Source organism: Amaranthus tricolor, chromosome 17 (genome assembly GCF_026212465.1).
Source record: "Amaranthus tricolor cultivar Red isolate AtriRed21 chromosome 17, ASM2621246v1, whole genome shotgun sequence".
Classification (NCBI taxonomy): domain Eukaryota; kingdom Viridiplantae; phylum Streptophyta; class Magnoliopsida; order Caryophyllales; family Amaranthaceae; genus Amaranthus; species Amaranthus tricolor.
Window position 1 is genome coordinate 4,356,408 of NC_080063.1, and position 25,754 is coordinate 4,382,161.

General features: G+C 39.1%; 2 protein-coding genes across 2 annotated transcripts; both read right to left on the reverse strand.

The window, feature by feature from the left end:
* Window positions 1-425: 425 nt before the first annotated feature.
* On the reverse strand, window positions 426-17,233 carry LOC130804450 (uncharacterized). Its single transcript, XM_057668883.1, has 5 exons — window positions 16,742-17,233; window positions 15,641-15,749; window positions 1,578-2,211; window positions 834-1,449; window positions 426-644 (listed from the first exon to the last, which is right to left on the reverse strand). The coding sequence occupies exons 1-5, from the start codon at window positions 17,231-17,233 to the stop codon at window positions 426-428; spliced, it is 2,070 nt and encodes a 689-aa protein (XP_057524866.1).
* A 6,015-nt stretch (window positions 17,234-23,248) lies between these two features.
* On the reverse strand, window positions 23,249-25,082 carry LOC130804323 (protein MAIN-LIKE 1-like). The gene is made up of 2 exons (XM_057668717.1): window positions 23,717-25,082; window positions 23,249-23,641 (listed from the first exon to the last, which is right to left on the reverse strand). Exons 1-2 carry the CDS (start codon window positions 24,383-24,385, stop codon window positions 23,396-23,398), a joined length of 915 nt encoding a protein of 304 aa, XP_057524700.1. The 5' UTR covers window positions 24,386-25,082; the 3' UTR covers window positions 23,249-23,395.
* Between the last annotated feature and the right edge of the window lie 672 nt (window positions 25,083-25,754).

Consider the following 25,754-nt stretch of genomic DNA (forward strand, 5'->3'; position numbering starts at 1 on the left):
TTTGGACCCCAGTCTAGGGGTCCGACTTGTCGATGTTACAGATGGGCGAGATTTTTACTTAGAACAATTTTGATATTTGGACCCCTCTCTTTGGGTCCGACTTGTGGATGTCACTGTTTCGTGGTGACTTAGAATAAATTTGATGATGGGACCCCTCTCAATGAGTCCGACTTATAGACATTACTGAATTTAATAAGATTTGCAATATTAATAGAGGAAGTAGAATATAACTGAATACTTGTAAATGTTGGAGCTGGATAATCTGAAAATGAAACTTCTGATATATTGAAATTACTAACACTGAAAATGACAACGCGACTATGCCGCGGGATGAAACTGATGATTATTGACTGAAAATGACAACGCGACTATGCCGCAGGATGAAGCGATGAAACTAATGGTTATTGACTGGCCTCTTGCGAATCTTATTCAATGAAGTACTTCTTTAAGTGATCTCCATTCCATAGACGGGGTAGTTTCTTCCCTTTCATGTCTTCTAGTTCGAATGTCCTTGGTTTGATGACGCGGATGATTTTGAACGGGCCATCCCAGTTGGCCCCTAGTTTTCCTTTATCTACGATTTTTCCCGTGGCCTCAACTTTGCGGAGGACGAAGTCGCCAACTTGAATGCGTTTAGTTTTGACCTGTCAGTTGAAGCTGCGAATCATCTTCTGTTTTTGGGCCATAGATCTTAACAATGCATTCCCCCGTGTTTCTGGAAGCAGATCTAAGTTTGCCCTTTTTTCTTGTTCATTCTCGCTGTGTGAGTAGTAGGTAACCCTTGTGGAGGGTATACCTATTTCTACTGGAAGCACGGCTTTGGACCCGTATACCAAGGAAAATGGGGTATGCCCTGTTGCCTCTTTGACGGTTGTTTGGCTTGCCCATAGGATGCCAGGTAGTTCTTCATCCCAAGTACCTTTAACCTCTTCTGTTTTCTTTTTGATGCCGTTCAAAATCTCCTTGTTTGCTGATTCAACTTGGCCATTGGTTTGCGGTCGAGATACTGAACTGAATCGGATTTGAATGTCGAACCTGTCGCAGTATTCTATTGTGTTCTTACTGACAAATTGTCTCCCATTGTCGGTAATAAGCACACGAGGAATACCGTATCTCGTGATGATATTTTGCCATATGAATTGACAGACTTGTTTGTCTGTGATTGAGCTAAGGGCCTCTGCTTCCACGTACTTGGTGAAATAATCAATAGCCACAATAATGAATTTGCATTGCCCCTTTGCCGGTGGGAAGGGGCCAAGGAGATCTATACCCCACTTATCGAAAGGCAGGACGGCTTGCATGGTTGACAAGTAGTTAGACGGTTTCCTTCTTATCTTTGAGTGGTACTGGCATTCGAGACATCGTTGGATAAGTGCTTTCGCGTCACTCCTGAGCGAGGGGCCAATAATATCCGCTTCTGAGGACTTTGCCAATGACAGTTCGTACTCCCTGATGTATGCCGCATCCGCCTTCGTGTATTTCGCGAAGGATGTAGTTTCCTTCTTCAGGAGAAACACATTTTAAAAGGGGATGGAATATATGATTTTTTATAGAGTGTGCCTTCGTGGAGCTCGAACCATCTGGCCTTCTTTTGAAGCAATTTTGCCTGATTCTCATCTTGGGGGAGCGTCTGATTTTGCAGATATTTGATGTATGGCTCCATCCACATTACCGATCTATCAATGGTGTTAACCATGAAGTTGATACTGGGGTTGGGAAGTACTTCCCAGATAATTTCGCGAGCCGCGGATGTTTCAGCTGAGCTGGCGAGCTTTGCCAGGGAATCGGCTTGTGCGTTTTGAGATCTTGGGATGTGGATCAATGTGAACTTGTCGAATTTCTTGACAAGTTCTCTTACTTGTTGCAAGTACATCTTCATGCTATCATCTTTGGCTTCGAATTCCCCATTCACTTGTCCGACTATTAGCTGGGATTCAGAGAAAGTGGATAATATTTTAGCCCCTGCCTCATAGCAGATTTTGAGCCCCATGAGTAATGCTTCGTATTCTGCCTCATTGTTAGAAGCCGCGAACTCGAATCTGACCGCTCTTTCCATAAGGACCCCGGCAGAAGACACGATCAACAGCCCAGCTCCGCTTGCTGATTGTGTTGAGGATCCATCTACATACAACCTCCATTCTTGATTAGGTTCAGGATGATGGGGGATAGGGCTTTCGGCAATGAAGTCGGCCAGAGCTTGGGCTTTGATTGCTGTTCACGGTTCATATTCAATGCCGAAATCTGCAAGTTGATTAGCCCAATCAGTGACGCAACTCGATTTGTTTTTTCCCTCCAGAATCTTTTTCAAAGGTTGGCTGATCCTAATGATGATTTGGTGGGATTGGAAGTATGGTTTCAATTTCCTGCTTGCCATCACGATTGCAAATAAGACCTTCTACTAGTGGAAAAAACCTTGTTTCCTGCGGTTTTTTGGTCATTTTTTGCTGCGGTTTTGGCCCCTAGCAATAGTGATAGCAGCAAATGTCCTACTTTAAATGCTGCGGTTAATAACCGCAGCAAATAAGAGCATTATTTGCTGCGGTCTGAGGCAAAACCGCAGCAAATAAGGAGGGGTATTTGCTACGGTCAAAGGCAAAACCGCAGCAATAAGTGGGGCATTATTTGCTGCGGTTATGCCCCTGACCGCAACAAATACTTATATTTTTTTTCTTTTTCTGTTTTATCCTTAAAATAATCCAAATAATAATACAATGTAATAACAGTGATTAATCCAATGATAATCACAGATAATCAACAATAATCTCTTTGTAATAATAAACTCTAGCTCGTATATAATATAATATTATGTACGTATATATATATATATATATATATATATATATATATATATATATATATATATATATATATATATATATATGTATATATATATATATATAAAATATACATTATAGTATAAAAAATAATCTATACTAATTACAATTTATCAAGGACAAATATTAGCAAGATACGCGGCAATCTTGTCTTTTAATTCGCGCATCTCGCCACTTCTAAAAGGGTGTGTTTCCCTCGGAATGTCGTTTAAAACCTATAATATAATATAAAAATAAAAGATTAATATAGAAACATTAGATTTTACCAATAATATATTTAATTAAGAACGTAACAAATACTTACGGCATCTATATTTTCGACTCCAAACTCCTTCACGTATTGTATAATATCGGACATATACTTCAGCGCGTTGTAGCCGCAGTCAACGGAAGAAGAAGGTTGTTGAAAGCACTAAGAGAAAATAGATGTTAGTGTCAAAAACGGTTTAAAACGCATAAAATGGCAACTTAACACGTAATTTCTAGCATATGACTACGATTTTCAATTCTAACCACTTCAACAAATTAATATATACCAAATAGTGTTTTGTGCCAAGTTTTGTGCAAAACAAACAAAGTTTGAACTACTTTACGCGCGAAATTGACAAAAACGCTTAAAAACCCTTAAAATTGCAACTTAACATCTAATTTCTAACATAAGACTATTATTTTCAATTCTAACCATTTCAACACAATAATATATGTCAAATAGTGTTGTGTGCCAAGTTTTGTGCATAACAAACCAAGTTTAAAACCCTTAAAATCGCAACTTAACACGTAATTTCTAGCATAAAACTATGATTTTCAATTCTATCCAATTCAACACAATAATATATACCAAATAGTGTAGTGTGTCAAGTTTTGCTTCAGCTCAGTTTGACCTATTTTACGCGCGAAATTGACACAGTAGCAAACTAGCGACCAGACGACCTTGCAAGACACGTGGAGACCAAACCTATGCATCCAGGACCTAGGCTAAAGTGGAAATGGAATCTTGGTACTTAGATCTAGCTATCAAGGTCCTAAACCCATTCTAATAATCCCCGTGGACTCCTAGAAGCTGAGCTGAAGGAGGGCTGCTCGACAGTATGCTAGATCAGAATTCTTGAAGTGTTTGCGGTTGTTTCGTATTCTTTTCATGATCATTTTTAGTTTTTGTCTGTGTCATTAATCAAAGCTTACGCACAACATTAATCCTTGCATAACCAAGGCCTTAATCAGCCCCGGTTTCGCATCAAAATCATGTTTGAGCTACTTTACGCGCGAAATTGACAAAAACGCTTAAAAACCCTTAAAATCGCAACTTAACACCTAATTTATAGCATATGACTATTATTTTCAATTCTAACCATTTCAACACAATAATATATGCCAAATAGTGTTGTGTGCCAAGTTTCGTGCATAACAAACCAAGTTTGACCTATTTTACGCGCGAAATTGTCAAAAACGCTTAAAAACCCTTAAAATCGCAACTTAACACGTAATTTCTAGCATATAACTATGATTTTCAATTCTATCCAATTCAACACAATAATATATACTAAATAGTGTAGTGTGCCAAGTTTCGTGCGTGACAAACCAAGTTTGACCTACTTTACGCGCTAAATTGACGCAGAAGCAAACTAGCGACCAGACCACCTTGCACGACACGTGGAAACCAAACCTATGCATCCAGGACCTAGGCTAAAGTGGAAATGGAATCTTGGTACTTAGATCTAGCTATCAAGGTCCTAAACCCATTTTAATAATCCCCGTGGACTCCTAGAAGCTTAGCTAAAGGAGGGCTGCTCGACAGTATGCTAGATCGGAATTCTTTAAGTGTTTGCGGTTGTTTCGTGTTCTTTTCATGATCATTTTTAGTTTTTGTCTATGTCATTAATCAAAGCTTACGCACAACATTAATCCTTGCATAACCAAGGCCTTAATCAGCCCCGTTTTCGCATCAAAACCATGTTTGAGCTACTTTACGCGCGAAATTGACAAAAACGCTTAAAAACCGTTAAAATCGCAACTTAACACCTAATTTCTAACATATGACTATTATTTTCAATTCTAACCATTTCAACACAATAATATATGCCAAATAGTGTTGTGTGCCAAGTTTCGTGCAAAACAAACCAAGTTTGAGCTAATTTACGTGCGAAATTGACAAAAACGCTTAAAAACCCTTAAAATCGCAACTTAACACCTAATGTCTAGCATATGACTATTATTTTAAATTATAACTATTTCAACACAATAATATATGCCAAATAGTGTTGTGTGCCATGTTTCGTGCATAACAAACCAAGTTTAAGCTACTTTACGCGCAAAATTGACAAAAACTCTTAAAAACCCTTAAAATCGCAACTTAACACCTAATTTCTAGCATATGACTATTATTTTCAATTATAACAATTTCAACACAATAATATATGCCAAGTAGTGTTGTGTGCCAAGTTTCGGGCAAAACAAACCAAGTTTGAGCTAGTTTATGCGCGAAAATGACATAAACGCTTAAAAACGCTTAAAAACCCTTATAATCGCAACTTAACAACTAATTTCTAGCATATGACTATTATTTTCAAATCTAACCATTTAAACACAATAATATATGCCAAATAGTGTTGTGTGCCAAGTTTCGTGCATAACAAACCAAGTTTGACCTACTTTACGCGCGAAATTGACAAAAACGCTTAAAAACCCTTAAAATCGCACTTAACACATAATTTCTAGCATATGACTATTATTTTCAATTCCAACCATTTCAACACAATAATATATGCCAAATAGTGTTGTGTGCCAAGTTTCGTGCATAACAAACCAAGTTTGAGCTACTTCACGCGCGAAATTGACAAAAACGCTTAAAAACCCTTAAAATCGCAACTTAACACGTAATTTCTAGCATATAACTACGATTTTCAATTCTATCCAATTCAACACAATAATATATACCAAATAGTGTAGTGTGCCAAGTTTCGTGCGTAACAAACCAAGTTTGACCTACTTTACGCGCGAAATTGACACAGCAGCAAACTAGCGACCAGACCACCTTGCAAGACACGTGGAGATCAAACCTATGTATCCATGACCTAGGCTAAAGTGGAAATGGAATCTTGGTACTTGGATCTAGCTATCAAGGTCCTAAACCCATTCTAATAATCCCCGTGGACTCCTAGAAGCTGAGTTGAAGGAGGGCTGCTCGACAGTATGCTAGATCAGAATTTTTAAGTGTTTGCGGTTGTTTCGTGTTCTTTTCATGATCATTTTTAGTTTTTGTCTGTGTCATTAATCAAAGCTTACGCACAACATTAATCCTTGCATAACAAAAGCGTTAATCAGCCCCGGTTTCGCATCAAAACCATGTTTGAACTACGTTACGCGCGAAATTTACAAAAACGATTAAAAACCGTTAAAATCGTAACTTAACACCTAATTTCTAGCATATGACTATTATTTTAAATTCTAACCATTTCAACACAAAAATATATGCCAAATTGTGTTGTGTGCCAAGTTTCGTGCAAAACAAACCAAGTTTGAGCTACTTTACGCGCGAAATTGACAAAAACGCTTAAAAACCCTTAAAATCGCAACTTAACACCTAATTTCTAGCATATGACTATTATTTTCAATTATAACCATTTCAACACAATAATATATGCCAAATAGCGTTGTGTGCCAAGTTTCGTGCATAACAAACCAAGTTTGAGCTACTTTACGCGCGAAATTGACAAAAACACTTAAAAACCCTTAAAATCGCACACCTAATTTCTAGCATATGACTATTATTTTCAATTCTAACCATTTAAACACAATAATATATGCCAAATAGTGTTGTGTGCCAAGTTTCGTGCATAACAAACCAAGTTTGACCTACTTTACGCGCGAAATTGACAAAAACGCTTAAAAACCCTTAAAATCGCACTTAACACATAATTTCTAGCATATGACTATTATTTTCAATTCCAACCATTTCAACACAATAATATATGCCAAATAGTGTTGTGTGCCAAGTTTCGTGCATAACAAACCAAGTTTGAGCTACTTCGAGCGCGAAATTGACAAAAACGCTTAAAAACCCTTAAAATCGCAACTTAACACGTAATTTCTAGCATATAACTACGATTTTCAATTCTATCCAATTCAACACAATAATATATACCAAATAGTGTAGTGTGCCAAGTTTCGTGCGTAACAAACCAAGTTTGACCTACTTTACGCGCGAAATTGACACAGCAGCAAACTAGCGACCAGACCACCTTGCAAGACACGTGGAGATCAAACCTATGTATCCAGGACCTAAGCTAAAGTGGAAATGGAATCTTGGTACTTGGATCTAGCTATCAAGGTCCTAAACCCATTCTAATAATCCCCGTGGACTCCTAGAAGCTGAGCTGAAGGAGGGCTGCTCGACAGTATGCTAGATCAGAATTTTTAAGTGTTTGCGGTTGTTTCGTGTTCTTTTCATGATCATTTTTAGTTTTTGTCTGTGTCATTAATCAAAGCTTACGCACAACATTAATCCTTGCATAACAAAAGCGTTAATCAGCCCCGGTTTCGCATCAAAACCATGTTTGAACTACGTTACGCGCGAAATTGACAAAAACGATTAAAAACCCTTAAAATCGCAACTTAACACCTAATTTCTAGCATATGACTATTATTTTAAATTCTAACCATTTCAACACAAAAATATATGCCAAATTGTGTTGTGTGCCAAGTTTCGTGCAAAACAAACCAAGTTTGAGCTACTTTACGCGCGAAATTGACAAAAACGCTTAAAAACCCTTAAAATCGCAACTTAACACCTAATTTCTAGCATATGACTATTATTTTCAATTATAACCATTTCAACACAATAATATATGCCAAATAGCGTTGTGTGCCAAGTTTCGTGCATAACAAACCAAGTTTGAGCTACTTTACGCGCGAAATTGACAAAAACACTTAAAAACCCTTAAAATCGCACACCTAATTTCTAGCATATGACTATTATTTTCAATTCTAACCATTTAAACACAATAATATATGCCAAATAGTGTTGTGTGCCAAGTTTCGTGCATAACAAACCAAGTTTGAGCTACTTCACGCGCGAAATTGACAAAAACGCTTAAAAACCCTTAAAATCGCAACTTAACACGTAATTTCTAGCATATAACTACGATTTTCAATTCTATCAAATTCAACACAATAATATATACTAAATAGTGTAGTATGCCAAGTTTCGTGTGTAACAAACCAAGTTTGACCTACTTTACGCGCGAAATTGACGCAGCAGCAAACTAGCGACCAGACCACCTTGCAAGACACGTGGAGACCAAACCTATGCATCCAGGACCTAGGCTAAAGTGGAAATGGAATCTTGGTACTTGGATCTAGCTATCAAGGTCCTAAACCCATTCTAATAATCCCCGTGGACTCCTAGAAGCTGAGCTGAAGGAGGGCTGCTCGACAGTATGCTAGATCAGAATTCTTTAAGTGTTTGCGGTTGTTTCGTGTTCTTTTCATGATCATTTTTAGTTTTTGTCTGTGTCATTAATCAATGCTTACGCACAACATTAATCCTTGCATAACCAAGGCCTTAATCAGCCCCGGTTTCGCATCAAAACCATGTTTCAGCTACTTTACGCGCGAAATTGACAAAAACGCTTAAAAACCCTTAAAATCGCAACTTAACACCTAATTTCTAGCATATGACTATTATTTTCAATTCTAACCATTTCAACACAATAATGTATGCCAAATAGTGTTGTGTGCCAAGTTTCGTGCAAGACAAACCAAGTTTGAGCTACTTTACCCGCGAAATTAACAAAAACGCTTAAAAACCCTTAAAATCGCAACTTAACACCTAATTTCTAGAATATGACTTTTATTTTCAATTATAACCATTTCAAAACAATAATATATGCCAAATAGTGTTGTGTGCCAAGTTTCGTGCATAACAAACCAAGTTTGAGCTACTTTACGCGCGAAATTGACAAAAACGCTTAAAAACCCTTCAAATCGCAACTTAACACCTAATTTCTAGCATATGACTATTATTTTCAATTCTAACCATTTCAAAACAATAATATATGCCAAATAGTGTTGTGTGCCAAGTTTTGTGCATAACAAACCAAGTTTGATCTACTTTACGCGCGAAATTGAAAAAAACGCTTAAAAACGCATAAAATCGAATTTGTGTACCTTTATTACTGTCCATTTTGGAATTGTGGCTCTGGATGTAGATCCCATTTGTCCACGCACTTTTTTCATTGTGCTGAAACGCATGGGAAAAGTAATACTATTTATATATATGTATAACACTTAATTTAATCAAATTGGTAAAATAATTAATATTACGTACGCATTCAAGAACGCTTTGAATGTTGTGTTGCGAGGCGGGCTTTGAGGTTTTTGTAATGAGTCGAAGACGTGCACAGTGTTCGTTAAAGGACATATGACCAAAAGTATCCAATGCAAACTACAAACCCAAATTTAAAATCAACAAATTAGAGATTAGGTGACTTTAAAAATCAAAAGATAAGTTCAATTTCAAAAATAAAACTTACTCTTCCACATATGGAGCCAGAATGAATGTGTGTTTAGATGCAAGGGAATTAGTCAAAGCAGTCTCAATGTATGCTCTGACTTCATTTGGATCATTTACACATTTACTACCCGAAATCGACTCTGGACAAAACCATCCAATTTTTATTGGAGGTTCACAAGAATTTAGCTCCTCGTAAGCCGTACTAAACTCACAAATAAGAAAATTTTGTTAGTAATTCGGTTATTAAAACAATTAAACAACAATGCCTAACTTTTAAGATAATGAACATCACCTCATGTAGACATGGAAAAAAGCTACATTCAGCATCTCTCCTCTCAAAAATTGTCCGATGTCACTAGGACCAATAATTACAAACGGACTCTCTAAAAAGCAGTATTGCTCCTTCAGCAGATTAAGAATGAGTAGGTCCTCCTCACTTATGCGAGATGCACAATAATGCAGCCATTTGCAATCTTGAGAGAGATCTTTTAGCTCCTCATCAGTCAAAATTGGAGTGCTTGGCATCGACTTTGACCCAGTCGACACCTTTGCTGAGGAACCGACCTCTCTCCAAGATCCCATTGGACTCTTTTGCTATTTCAATTTATACAATTAAATTAGTGTGAGCATGCAATTAAAAAAATAAAAATAAATAAGGTACAAATGAACCATGTTAGTGAATCGGACCCAAGCATATGGCCATGTGACGAAACTACCTAGGGCGTCTGCTAGTTTCTCAAGGCTCTATACTGGCATTGGAATTGGGAGTGAGAAATCTTCAAACCCCTTTACTATAGTTTCCACGGCCACACTGATGTGGCTATTTGTAACAGGCATTGAATGCACTGTTTGGCCCTCTTTATTTGGCTGGGCCACACCATATGCAACCTCAGTTAAGTCGCCATCACTAGCAACACCTAACTGAGGCAGCAAAAGAGAACAAGGAGTCGCCTCATGAAAATTGTGTCGTTTAGTATAATAAGCATCATAATAAAATATTAAAACGCGTTGCAGTTTAAATTAATAAGTGCTTATATATTTAAAAACTATGTACTTGTAGCACTGGCTCTGGAGTTGGCTCCGGATTTTGAGCATCGAAGTTTATGTTCTCCGGTGTGGGGTTTTCCCCTTCAGGGGTATTAGTAATGAGCTGGGGTGCTACGGGGGTAATGGGCTCGGGTGTTGGCTCGACCAAAGCGGTAGGATCCCCATGTTGACTTTCCTGATCCTCGACAATGAGGTTTGCCAAGTCCACAATGGGTGCTCCCATCTTCTGAAACACGGCGGCCAGCTTGGCGAGAACGTCCTTCTTAATCTCCGCTCGGAGGGTTGCTACTTCATCCCGCAGCGCCGTTCGGAATTGAGTAGCAACACACTCTTTGCTGAATGCCTTCTGTAACCCCATGCGGACGCCTCCTTTTCCGACTACCCGCCCACTGTGGTCTTTCCCTAAGACCATATGCAATGCGTCAACATTGCCTATTGGGGTGAACTCTCCCGTAGCTTCTTTTTCCTTCCAGCCCATCTATTCAAATAAAAAGTGACATATATAGCAATTAGTATAAGTACATCAAAGCCAAAGAATACAAAACAAATCAAGAATATACTTAATAATTTCAAAACTCACCACAGCATCAGCAACCTTCTTCGTTCCCGGATCATTAATAGTAAATTTACCACTTGCATCTCGGGAATGAAGCCCGCAATACCAATCACGCACCCGATCTCCAGCAGGAGTATTGACGGATGCGGAGGTAGTCGTAGATGAGGGCATGGATGAACATTGATTGGGGTATAAACCCGCATCCACCCACTCTTTTCGGACCTCTTCGTACGTTTTCTGGCCTAAGCGATGGAAAAACTTCCTTTCGCTTGCAGAATCAGAAGCTTTACCACGCTTTTCCTAATTAATCAATAGAAGTCGAATGTCATGTATTAGTTTAATGACTGAATCAAAAGAAGTAAATTCAAATTGGTAAACTATAATATAATATGAAATACGTACAACTTCTATGGGAGTTGTTCTTTTGGCAACAAAGGCCTCCCAATCCCTCTTCGATATGTGCCCCCATATTTCGTAGGGCATCTTCGAAGGTGATTGTTCTCCACCTTCGTTTCCCGTTTTGACCTTTTTGGTCGTACGGGCACGCCTCTTCGTAATCCAGCCAGTTACTAGCTTGGATTTGAAATCTCTGAATCTTTCAGCAACAGCTGAAAGAAACACATTCATCTTGTCCTCATCGCTCTCGATGTGGAAAAGATTCTACAAAAAAAATTTATATTTATTACTGTCAATCAAATTAATTTTAAAATGAAAATAAATGAGTAAAAATAGTAAAGTTGCTTACCACAGTATCATTCCATAGAGTTCTTCAAACCCTCTGGAACCTCGTACCATGCGTGCAATATGGAAAGCTTGTGGATACATAGACCCACTTGTTTTTCATATTGCCTACGCCATTTTCCGCAGGGTTGACCCAATGCATTGTATTCCAAATGCATGGGTTCTGTGACTGTGAGGTTTTTCGTAGGACCTCGCCCTTTTCTTTTCTTACTAGTAGTGGGAGCATCCATTGGTGGGGCGTCTTCAGTTTCAAAATCATTGTCAATCGGTGGAGCGTCTTCAGCCATACGCTCTTATCTCACAATTTGGTCTTCTTCGCTGTCATAACTACGATGCTCATTATCCGAGGTCTCAATCTCGGGGACAATTTCGTCTCTGAATAGATGCATTGTATATTAGTACCTGAAAGAGTATGAATAGAAATATATTAGAACATAAGCTAAGTAATATTAAGAATATGACTAAAACAATTCTAATACGTTCAACACAATAACATATAACAAATAGTGTTATGTGCAATGTTTCATGCAAAACAAACCAAGTGCCAAAAAAACTTTAAAAAGCTTTAAATTCATACCTTGTGAATCACTTAATTCAAATGTATTCCTTCCGTGTGATCTACACGCATATAACCAACATCTACATCATCTTGATCCACTGATTTTGGATTGATAAAGGGAGGGGAGTCTTCAAAAGCATCATATTCTTCCTCATCCTCAACATCACCTATACCAAGGATACTTCTTTTTCCCGGTACAACAATAGACCATTTTTTATCAGACGGGTCGACAATGTAGAATACTTGCTTGGCTTGTGTAGCTAGTATGAATGGCTCCTCACTATCACGCAAACGAGCTAAGTCTACAAGAGTGAATCCACAAGGGTCTTCATTTTTAATGCATCGTCGATTATTATCTACCCACTTACATTTGAAAAGACCAATATTGAAAGTAGAGTAGTCAAGCTCCCATATTTCATGTACCCGCCCGTAATATACCAATTTAGCATCAACCAGCGCTTGATCCTTCGCACTCGCGTAAAATGTAGATGACGCCAAAATAGAAACCCCACTATTCTATAGATACGATGACGTCTTATAGATGACGCCAAGATATCAAAATGCTCACTCAAAAAAGGATGAACTTCCGGAATATGATGCAACACATACAAGTGTGCTTGTAGAAGGCTTTCTCGAGGAGGTGTGACCGATTTGGAACCAATTGTTCCTTTTCCCTCAAGCCTCCCTTCACGTCTAGAGGTGGGAAGTCCAATAGGCTTTGCCATGGCCAAATACTCGGCTATAAAGTTACTAATCTCATCGCTCACAGTGCCTTGAATCATACTCCTCTCGGGTTGTGCTGGATTCCTCACCTTGTTTTGTAAAACACCCATGTGTTTTTCAAAAGGATAACACCACCTTAAAAAAACTGGACCCAAAAGCTTGATCTCACGAACGAGATGGACAATAAGATGAACCATTATGTCAAAGAAAGAAGGTGGAAAATACATCTCAAACTTGCATAAAGTTACAATCACGTCGAGTTGAAGTGCATCAAGTTTAAAGGGATCAAGAACTTTACTACAAATTATGTTGAAGAACGAACATAGCTCGATAATAGCATATCTCACATGTTTTGGTAGAATTCGACGGATTGCAATTGGTAAGAACACTTGCATCATTACATGGCAATCGTGAGATTTCATGCTTCCCAACTTCAGCTCAGCATTTAGGTTCACAAATCTCTTCATGTTGGATGAGTACCCAGACGGAACCTTAATGCCATACAAACACTCACAAAATGTCCGCTTCTCTGCTTTGGACAATGTGTAGCAAGCTGGAGGCAAATAAACTTTGTCATTACTTATCTTCTTCTTACTGCCATCAACTCCATCAGCTCTATTTCTTTTCTTACTCACCTTAACATGTGCCCACAACTCCGGACAAAGACCCTTACATTCAAACCAATCTCGCACGGCCCTAACATCCTTTGTCTTACCCGGAATGTTCATGAGAGTCCCGAGTATGACATCGCATACATTTTTCTCTATATGCATAACGTCAAGACAGTGCCTAACCTGTAGATCTCTCCAATATGGAAGCTTGCAAAAGATTGATTCTTTTTTTCCATAATCGGTCTTCACCCCCTTGCACTTGCCCCGTTTTACCAAATACAGTCTTAACTCCCTTAACCTGTTCATAAACCTCATAACCGGTCAACGGTCAACGAGCTACACGGTCCTCAACCTCCTCGTTGAACAACTTCTTCTTCTTACGATATTGGTGGTCTCGTGGGAGGAACTTTCGATGGTGCATGAATACGTGTTTGCACTTAGGAATCCACGTGGATTCCATGTCATCGATACATATTGGGCATGCTTTCTTCCCTTTGTTCTTATACCCCGATAAGTTGCCATATGCCGAAAAATCATTAACGGTGCATAAAAGCATTGCACGCAAGGTGAACTCCTCATTAGCATATGCATCAAACACTGAAACGCCTTCATCCCACATCTTTCTCAAATCCTCAACGAGAGGTGCAAGATACACATCTATGTCATTGCCAGGTTGTTTAGGACCCGAGATAAGAAGCGAAAGCATTATGTACTTATGCTTCATACACAACCAAGGTGGCAAATTATAGATCACTAAAAGTACCGGCCAAGTACTATGTTGAGAACTAAGATTGCCGAATGGGTTCATTCCATCCGTACACAGTCCGAGCCTTAAATTACGAACCTCACCCCCAAAAGTCTTATGCAACTTATCAATACTCTTCCACTCCGGAGAATCAGATGGATGTGTTAGCAAGTGACCTTTCTTCACCCTATCTGCATGCCACCTCAAATTTAACGCAGCTTTCTTTATAGAAAACAAGCGCTTGAATCTAGGTATTATTGGAAGATACCACAATACCTTAGCCGGGGGCCCTTTAGCATCCCAAGCCCCTTTACGCTTGTAGCGCGATAACCCACACCTAGGACACTCTTCTAAGTTCTCATTTTCATTCCGATACAACACACAATCATTCGGACACGCATGAATCTTCTGGTACGCTAAGCCGAAAGGACACATGTTTTTTTTGGCATAATATGTCGACTTTGGAAGTTCATTTCCCTCAAGAAGCATCTCACCTAACGCTTTTAATAACATTGTGAAACTAGCGTCACTCCAATTGAACTTTGAATTAATGTTGAAAATTGTCAACACTGCTGTTAGTTTGGTGAACTTTGTACATCCAGGGTACAAAGGCTTTTGAGAAGCCTCTATCAACAAGTCAAAAACACGAGGACGTTTTCCCAACTCATCCTCAACTCCCTCCATCATCTCATCAACACGATTCACATCCTCATCGACATTCTCTCATCTGTCTCATACCCATCAACATGATCTACTACATCCTCATTGACATCCTCAACAACACTTTTCTCTTTGTAAACTCCCTCCTCACCATGCCAAACCCAAACATGATATTGAGGCCTAAACCCACGTCGAAGTATGTGCTCCCTAAGGATATCAACACTATCTACCTTTGATACATTGCCACAACTGACACATGGGCAATAAAAACCAACTCCCCCCGTCCTAACTTGATGTTCAACCGCAATACTACAAAATTATAATACGCCATCAATAAATTCCGACGATTCAATGCTTTCATACATCCAAGAACGATCTTTTGTCATCCTAATTAGTGTGATTAATCAATTCAAAATAAAATTAATACACAACTTTTAAACATATATACTTATTTCTAACAAACATATTTAACCCTAAAAATATACACTTTGAATAATTAACATTGTATAACCTTAGAAATATAACATTCAAAATATAAATAATAAAATTAAATCATTTAACATTACAAATATATGTATTCTAGTTCTAATAATTAAAGAAAAATATAACAACAAACCACATTTCTAAAAAAAATATGCAAATAATTAACAAACCACACAAACGTAATGTTTGGTGATTGTTTACAGGGTCAAGTTCTTGAAGAACGGAAGCCGTATGGAATGAATATTGCCCCACAAGTTTCATCTTAACCATAAGCGTCAGCTAACAAAGAACATTTTCAAGTTCTTTACGCATACTGCAGTGCAACTTGAGCCATTCACAAATAATTACTAACTATGCAAATAATTAACAAACTACATTTTTAACTAAATTACTAAATTACAAGTGAAACTATAAAAATATAAACTTGCAAATTTACGAAACAAATAATACCTAATTTTCGTATGTTATGAACTTGCAAAAAACTTAGAGGTTTGAGAATTTAAAAAGACAAATAATACCTTAATTCGTGAGAATTCGTGAGTCTTGAAGATGAACTAGACCAAATGCCTTAGGTTTCAAACGGTTTTGAAGAATTCGAAGTTTGAAGTTTGATGATGAACAAGAACAGTAGAATGAAACAAGTAAGGAGTTTATGAAAATTTGAAGTTTGAAGTTTGATGATGAACAAGAACAGTAGAATGAAACAACAGATGGAGAAGAAGAACCGTTGTATGTGTTTGTTTGTGGTATAATGAAACAGAAGGGTTTCGTCTTATGAAAACGAAGATGAAGAACTTTGTTGTTAACGTTTGTGAAGATGAAGAAGAGGAACGAAGAAGATGAAGATGAAGATGAAGCGTTTTTCAATGGGTTTGAGAGAATAACGTTTAAAAGCAAGTGTATTGTGTACGTCGAGTTTCTGAAAAAAGAAACATATTGATGAAATGGCGGGACTTTAATTTAGTGCAAAGGTTATTTGCTGCGGGCACGTGTTAACCGCATCAATTATATATTCATCATTTTGCTACAAATAAACATGCGTGCATTGTAAAGGTTATTTGCTGCGAGCCTCGAGATAACCGTAGCAATTAAGAAGGGTTATTTGTTGCGGTCCTTGTGATAACCGCAGCAATTAATTTTGGTACTCAGTATTTGCTGCGGTCACACCACAAAACCGCAGCAAATAATTGTTTTTTTTTTCTTTCAAAATCTTTTTCCTATTTATTGCTGCGAATATACAAAAACCGCAGCAAATAAGAAGCAGCAAATACATTTTTTCCACTAGTGTTCTCTACTTCGCTGTAGTTCCCCTCGGATCCTCGAAAGGCGTGACTTACATAATATACAGGGAATTGCTTCTTTTCTCTTTCGGCGATTAATACTCCTGATAGGGAATATTCGGAGACCGAGACATATAAGACCAGCTTCTCCCCGTTGAATGGCGAAACTAGTTTTGGCAAAGAGGACAAGTGCTCTTTTAACTGCTGGAAGGATTCTTCGGCTTCTCTCGTCCATTCAAACTTGCTTTGCTTGAGGGTTTTGAAGAAGGGCGAGCATCTGTACGCGGACTTTGATAGAAATCTCCCCAAGGCAGCTATGCATTCTGTTAGTTTTTGGACTTCTTTTACGGATCTAGGTGACTTCATGTCTTGGATCGCCTGGATCTTGTCGGGGTTTGCTTCTATTCCTCTCTCGTCAACGAGGAAGCCAAGGCACTTCCCTCCGGTGACTCCAAACACGCACTTTTCAGGATTGAGTCGCATTTGGTGTTTTCAGAGGGTTATGAATGTCTCGCGTAAACCCACGGCATGTTGAGACGCCTGCTTTCTCTTTGTGATCATATCGTCCACGTATACCTCCAATTTTCAGCCTATCTGAGATTTGAATACCTTATTGACCATTCTCTGATAAGTAGCTCCAGCATTCTTTAGCCCGAAGGGCATGACTTTGTAACAGTATACCCCAGCATTTGTAATGAAGGCCGTATGTGGGTGGTCTTCTGTGGCCAAGAGAATCTGATGGTAACCAGCGTTAGCATCCATGAAACTCAGCAGAGCGTGGCCTGCTGTGGAATCTACCAAACGATCTATCTTCGGGAGAGGATAATCGTCCTTGGGACATGCTTTGTTCAGATCCGTGAAGTCAACGCACATCCTCCACTTGCCATTTGATTTTTTCACGAGAACGACGTTGGAGAGCCAATCGGAATATTTGCATTCTTTGATGAATCCGGCTCTCAGCAATTTCTCCACTTCTTCTCGGGGCGGCCTCTATTCGCTCTCTTCCTTGATGTCGCAGCTTTTGCTTCACGGGTTTGTAGCCTGGTTTTATATCAAGTTTATGGCACATGACACTTGTAGGGATGCCGGGCATTTCTTCCGTGGAAAAGGCAAAGACGTCGCGGAACACAGTAAGGGTGGCCATGATATCTTGTTTGACCAGGCCAGAAAGATCTTTCCCTATCTTGATGTGTTTTCCTTCGAACATGTCTACCTCCTCGTATCGTTCTACGGGGTGAGGCCTTTTGTGCGTGTTAGGGTTCTCCAGATACACGCTCATGACAATCGAGGAATGTTCTTCCCTTTCCCTTTTGGAGGGGTGATGGAAGCTCCTCGTTTTAAGGTGTTGATGAGGCATTGGCGTGCCGTCACCTGATCCCCTTTGAGGATACCCACTAGTCCATCATCCCGCTCAAATTGTAGCAGGAGTTGATGAGGGAAGATTTCGGCTTTGATCTTATTGATGAGTGGAAGCCCCATGATGGCGTTGTAGGGGAATGTGAGATCCACCACCGTGAATCGTATGGGCACGGTTCTGCTTTCATTTCTTTCCCCTACCCGCACGGGGAGAATGATTGTGCCTAGTAGAATGACCTGACTTCCCCCAAACCCGATCAAGGGTTTATCAAGGGGTTGTAAGTGCTTTTCTTTGAACTTCATCTTTCTCAGGCATTCCACCGTTATAAGATCATCCGTGCTTCCGGTGTCTACCAGTACCCTCTTGACTTTCATTTGCCCAATTTTGAGGGTGACCACCAGAGGGTCAGTATGTGGTTGTTGCAGCGTTTGGGAGGTCGTGGCATCGAACCTCATGGTCGGTCCGCTTGATGTGGCTTTTGGAGGTCCTTTTAACAGGGTGTGGACGCTATCTCTTGCGGCGCGGATGGTTGGATATTCTTCAGTTTATCCTCCAAAAATCATGTTGATAATCTCTTGGGGGATCTGCGTCTTTGATTCCACGGCTTCCTTTCCGCTTCTCTCCTTGCGTCAAAGTCCTTTCGGTTGATAAACCTCGACAGTTCTCCTTCATCAGCCAATTGATGTAGGATACGTTTGAGTTCGCGGCATTGGCCCAAAGTATGGCCGTGTTCCTTGTGGTAATCACACCACAAATTGTAGTTGCGTCGATCGGAGGGGGTGGTAGTAGGAGGTGGAGTTGGCAATTGATCCCGGATGGCGAAGAATATGTCCTTCCTGTTCCGATTGAACAACGGATCGTTACCTCCATCTAGTAGATTCCGCGTCCTGGACTCTCTTTCAGCGACATATACGTGTCTAGATCGTGGAGGCCCCATATCTGACTGAGGTTTTGGACGACGTGGCAAGTAGTTTCTATCCCTCCTTGATGAATGTTCCTCTCTGCCCCTTGAGGAACGATTCGATATTGGATCCTTCTTTTTCGACCTTCGTCTCTTAGGGTCATGTGCCTGACATATGTCGGAGGCCGTGACATAGCTTTGACATTGCCTCATAGCCTCCGCATATGTCTTCACTTGGCTTTCGACCAACTGGAACTTCAACCTTTGAGCCTTCATTCCGTTGATCAGGGCGTTTAATGCGACCGATTCTTCTAAATCAGTCACTTCCAGCACCACCTCGTGGAACTTCTTTAAATATGACGATATGGACTCTCCTTCCAATTGTGTGATGCTGAGCAAATGGAAGTTTGATTTTTCCTGTCTTCTAGATGCTACAAAATGACCCAGGAACTTGCCTTCTAGTTGGGCAAAGTTGTGGATACTTCCCCCTGGAAGGGAGGTGTACCACATCAGAGCTACTCCGGTAAGAGTAGTTGCGAAAAATTTGCACCACAATGATGGGTTAGTGGTATACAGCAGCATCAGGTTCTTTTAGGCCATCAGGTGTTCCTCTGGACAGGATGTTCCATCGAAGGCCGCCATGTTTGGGATCTTTATTTTCCCGGGGTTGGGAGTATTCAGTATCTCCGGAGCCAGAGGAGAGATTATTGGTATGAGATCTTCAGGAAGACTACTCTTGCCGGCCTCATTCCGCGGCATAGTCATGGGACTGATGGGGCGGCTAGATCCCGCAACTTGTGCCTGCTTTCTTTCTTCCCTCCTTTTATCCACCAGCGATTGAACGCTTTCAGACGCCCTTTGTTTCTTGCTTTCTAGGAAGGTACGTGCGTCTCGAGATGTGGCTTTAGATTCGTCATCTCGCGGGTCCGTCCTGTTGAGGCTTGTGTGGGTTCTGGATCTCTCCCGCCTTTTCTTATTGTGTCTACAGGAGTGGGATGTCCTCGAGTTTCCATCTTGAGATTCATGAGACTTTGGTATCTCTTGATGGGGTTCGATTTGTTCCTGCAAATTTTTTATTTGGTCCGCCATGTCCTCCAACATTCGTTGTTGAGTAGGATTATTATTTATGACGGCGCGGAGTTGTTACGAGAAGGCGACAATAAGGTTTCGTGCTAGCATGTCCAGATCACGGCGAGTCACGGCTTGGTTGTTAGCGTGGCCCGCTGAAGTGTCTGTGTCTGTGCTGTGCACAGTAGCTGTTTGGGTCGGATTCTTCTTAGGAGCCATGACTTTTTATTCGGGTCCCCACAGACGGCGCCAAACTATTTCTGTAATGAAACGAGGAAGTGGAAAACACTTGAAACCGTAAGCGGAAGCGTTATCAGGAGCGGCGATTCATGGAAGGAAGTAACCCGAATTTCTACAACACAACACGTTAGCCTTGTCCGGGGGTGATCTCCCGGAAAACCCCTCCGACGCTCAAGTTAGAATGATGATATGAGATGATTGAATAGACGATTATAAACTGAATGCAAGAATTAAGATATCGAGGTTGATATTGCTTATGTCTTGGTGGGCTAATGAAATGGAGTGTGAGTAAGGATACTAAGAGAATTATTTTCAGATGATCCCTTCCTTTCTGATGTTGGCCTCCATTTATAGTGGTGAAGAAGGAAGTTATTTCTGAGAAGAGGTGGATTATCATGGGGATAATGGGCAGTTATCAGCCTTGGAAGAAGGAGAACCATGCAATGTGGGATGGATGGGAAGTTGGGTCAATCTGGAGGTTACTTACCTGGGAGAGGTTAGGGTATTTTGTGGGTCACTTACTCATGGGCCAACTAAGGAGTTTGGAGTATTCAAGAAAAGCCCATTGACTAAAAGTCAAGGTCAATACGAAAGGTCAAAGGGTATTAAGGTTATATGACATTAATAATTTAAATAAATAAATAAATTAGGTAAGTGATACCATGACAAGTATGATAAGAGTCATCGGGATAAGTTTCCCATCTTGAGACTGCACGAGAGTGAGGGAGAAGAGGGGTTGTAGGAGGTGACGGAGGGGTAAAGTTTTGCGATTGGGTAGAGGTGCAACAACACAATTACATAGGTGTGGAAAAATGGGTGGGGATGTGCATGGGTGAGGGGAAGGGAGAGGGTAGGGAAGAGGAAGGGGTCGCTAGTAAATGTGTGAATGAAATTAAAAAATATCAATTATAATAAATAATAAAATTAAGATAAATTTGATGGGATAAATTAAAAAAGAGAATGAGAAATACTTGTCGTTAGTTTTACTCATAATTCTATGTATGTGTTTATTTGTATTTATATTTGATTCTTATGATTTAACTTTTATTTTGCTTATTGTGGAGTGAGTGAGTCTACAGGAAGCTTTCTAATACATATTTGGTGATTTTCATCGCTTTTTTTAATAGAATCCTAGCTATTTGGTATCTGATTGACCATATTATTCCTGCTTAGACGAGTAAAATTTATTTATCATCTGACCACATATCTTGACTTAATAAGCGAGATTTACTACCGTGTGATATAGACATATAGTTGCTGGGTGTTACTAAAGTTCACCACCCTTTTTAATTTTAACGCCACCCCCTTCAAAATTACGTATTTGCCCCTGGAGTTTAAAAAATTACAAAATTGCCACTGGACTTAAAACTTAATTAATAAATATAAATCACGCTTAATAACACTATTAAGAATTTAATGCGGAAGATTTGTCTATATATATCGAATTCTGAGATGCGTATGAAGTACGAATTCAAACACGATACTATCTCTCTAAAAACTGTTAAAGAAGTTGTAACCCGTAATTGGTTAAATTTGGCTAACGAAAGCGACTATGAGTCGGATGCGGTACGTAAAGTTTTCGATTGGAATCGTTGGAAATTAAAAAATAAAATAAAATAAATCGCACAAAACTGGACGATTGGACCATGGTTCAATCGCACAAAACTGGGCGATTGATCCATGGTCCAGTCGCCCAGTTTTGTGCGACTGAACCATGGTCCAGTCGCCCAGTTTTGTGCGACTGAACCATGGTTCAGTCGCCCCATTTTGTGCGATTGTTATTTATTTTATTTTTTTTAATTTTAATTTATGTATTAATTTTTTTTAATTATTATTATTATTATTGTTGTTGTTTTAGTTTTTGTTATTTTATTATTATTATTATTATTATTATTATTGTTGTTGTTGTTGTTGTTGTTGTCATTATTATTATTATTATTATTGTTGATATTTTTTTTTTATTTTTTTCATTTTTTTATTTACGTAATTTTTTTATCATTATTAAAATTGTTATTGTTGTTGTCATTATTAATTTTACTTTTCGTTATTTATTTATTTATTTATTATTATTATTATTATTATTATTATTATTATTATTATTATTATTATTATTATTATTATTATTATTATTATTATTATTATTATTATTATTATTGTAGTCATTATTATTATTATTATTATTATTATTATTATTTGTATTAATTTTTTTTTTAGTATTAGTATTTGTATTAAGTTTTGTTATAATTATTATTTATATTTACGTCATTAATGTAATTAATTTATATTATTTATATTTCAAATTTGCATGAGTTTGAAAATTTTGGAGACAACGTAGACTACTCCGGTACCTTTGTTACAGATAGGGAATTTATCTCCGTAGATGAGTTACATAGTTGGGCCGATGTGATAGCAATAACAATCGGTTTTCAATTTACACGTGCTTCTTATAAAAAGAAAGAAGGACGTTCTAGAGTTAGTGTCTATTTAAAATGTCACCGCTATGGTAATATTAGGGGTGATGTACATAATCTAGATAATATTGCCCGACCTGGTTCTAAAAGTAGAAGTTGCGGGTGTAAATTTTTAATTGTAGGAAGTAGTCGTAAACCAACGACATTCATTGACGAAAATAAATGCAATCATTAATGTAAAATAGTTTTAGTACAGACTATGAAAGGTCATGCCCTTTAAAAATTTGCCATTCTTCAAATAAATCTCTACAATCATTAAGGTATATTTCTAACACATGTCGTTGACGGGGGTTCAAATCCGCCAGGTGAGCAGGTAGTCTTGCCACTGGAGCGAATCAACTGGGTCATTCATTCAAGAACTGAAAACACAAAAGGAAAACAAGAGTTAACAAGAAATAAAACAGAAACTGAAAAAAAAAACTAGTAAAACTCACGTATTCAGATCTGCTCTGAGGAGGACCAGGAGCGAAAGTCGGCCCTTCGTCCGGGGCTATGTACGGGTGCGAGCACACTCTGAACCATTCAACGTAATTAGGTTCAGCCTCTGAAGGAACAGAAGCCCGACGAAGTCCCTGCTCAACAAGGCGGGCACTAAAGGGGAACCTACTTCATGCCTCCAAATATACAGCAGAAGAAGGAAAGGTCACGGAGTAGGTACCGTGTGCCGGTTGGAGAGCCTTGGCTGGTCTCATAGGAGCTGGAGGAATAGCCTGCACGAACCCGATCTGTCGCAATGTCCGCTCCGGTAAATACACCTCGACGACATCAAAGCACGTGATACCCCCGATGACGGTGGTGCGTGGGTGATCATTCAGCAACGCACCAGGAGCAGAATTGTAGGGAGTCCATTCCACCTGCATACAAGCCAAGTTAACAAAAAAAACTGTAAATTAAAAAACACATGCATGACAAAATGTAATGTACAATACTTGAGTCTCCGTCATTGAATCAAGAACCCTGCGGCAGTCCCTCAACCTGTCCACCTCACGACATGGTTTCTTCGGTGTCCACATCTCCGCCCTAGTCATGTTTGGCACATCTTCTCGGCGAGGATGAGGACGGAAAGCGGGAAAGTACTCATAGATCCATGTCTGGAGCAATGTGAGACATCCCGCAATGGTCTTACAACCAGCCCTAGATGCCATTCCGAGCTGCCTGTACAAGAACGCCAAGGTGGTCTTATCCGCCAGCAAGATAGAGCCGACGATAGCCATGTAGTACGCTGTCATCTGGGTATCCATGGCCTGCGACCTATGACACAGCCGCATCAGTTCAGCAACGCTTACGCAGCCGCAGGTGAATGCACCTCTACGCCGAAGCTCAGACATAGGCTCCCCGAACAGATTGGTGATACCAACCTGCCACTCCGCCTCCGAAGGCTCAGCCGGCAGAGAACCTTCAATAGAAATGCCCAATATGCGTTGCACGTCGTGCAACATAATCGTCATTTCCCCCCATGGCATGTGGAAGGAGTTCGTATCCGGCTGCCACCTCTCCACGAACGTCGATATCAAAGCACAGTCGATGTGCTGGTGCATAATGTCCGGTAGTCGGCCGAGGGAAGTGGCAGGTAGAACATCGTTCAGCGCATCGGACATATCCCTCAGTCGGATGATGGACTCCACCGGCCTCTTCCTAATACGACAATCCAGAATCGGAGGCGTACGCTCGGAGCCGTCACAAATAAGTTTAGCTATGTGCCCGCCGTAACTAGGGATCAGTCGCGTATCTGTCGGCCCCTCGGGCTGGGGTGATGTCACTAACCAGTCCGTGTTAGTGAACTGTGAGGGCCTGCTCTCCCGTGGCGGCTCATTATCGACAAAACTACGTCCTGCGCGCTCAGATGCGGCAGAAGAACTCGGGCCGCCACGGGCAAATCTGCCGTCGGGGCCCCGAACAACAGTCCAGTCCAATGGGCGAGACTCATGACCTTGAAACTAAACATCATCAGCATCATTATCATCATCACTATAAACCCCCCAACTACTCTAGAGGCTGTTAGCCTGGTCATCAAAAGGAGTACGCACTTTGTTCAGCGTACTCGACCGTTGGGCCTCACTGTGTCTGGCAGCCTCTTCCTGCCTAGCCCTCCTAGCAGAACCCGTTACCCCCCTCTCATGCGGGTCCCCTCTGAGTAAGGTAGGCCTAGAACTATTACCTCTCAACAATTGTCTAAAAAAACCCTTTTCTTTTCCTTGATTACCAGCCATTTTCTACAATTTTTTACAGTTTCATTAAATATTAAAAATAAATGAACATAATCAATATTTACGTTACATTAACCAGATGAACATAATAAAAATAAAAACAACATTAACAAAACTAATAACATTAATAATAACAACAACCACTATAATAATAATATAACAATAAAAATAATAACAAATAATAATAATAATAACAGTAATAATACAAATAAAAAAATAATAATTTTTCTAAAAAAAATAATAATCAAAAATTAAAAATGAAAAAAAAAAACCAAATAATAAATTAATAATTCAAACATAAATAATAATTTAACAACAAAAAATTTAACAAACAAAATTAAAACAAAAAAAATAAAAAAAAGTAATAATAACAATAACAATAATAATAATAATAATGATAACAATAATAGAAACAATAATAAAAATAAAAAAAATTATTAATATTTATAAAAAACAAACGAAAAAAAAGAAAAAAAAATTAAGGTGAATCGACCAGATTTAGGCGATTGGACCCCGGTTCAATCGCCTAAATCTGGGCGATTCACCTATTTTTTTTTTTAAATTTCAATAAATTAAATTATTATTAACTATAAAATTAAAAACAATATATAAAACTTACTAAAAAAATATTAAATAAACATTACAACATACATATTTACATTAATAATTTATAAAACAAAACATAAACATATATTTAATAATAGAAAAAATAACAATCACAATAATAATAATAATAAAATTAATAATAATAACATTAACA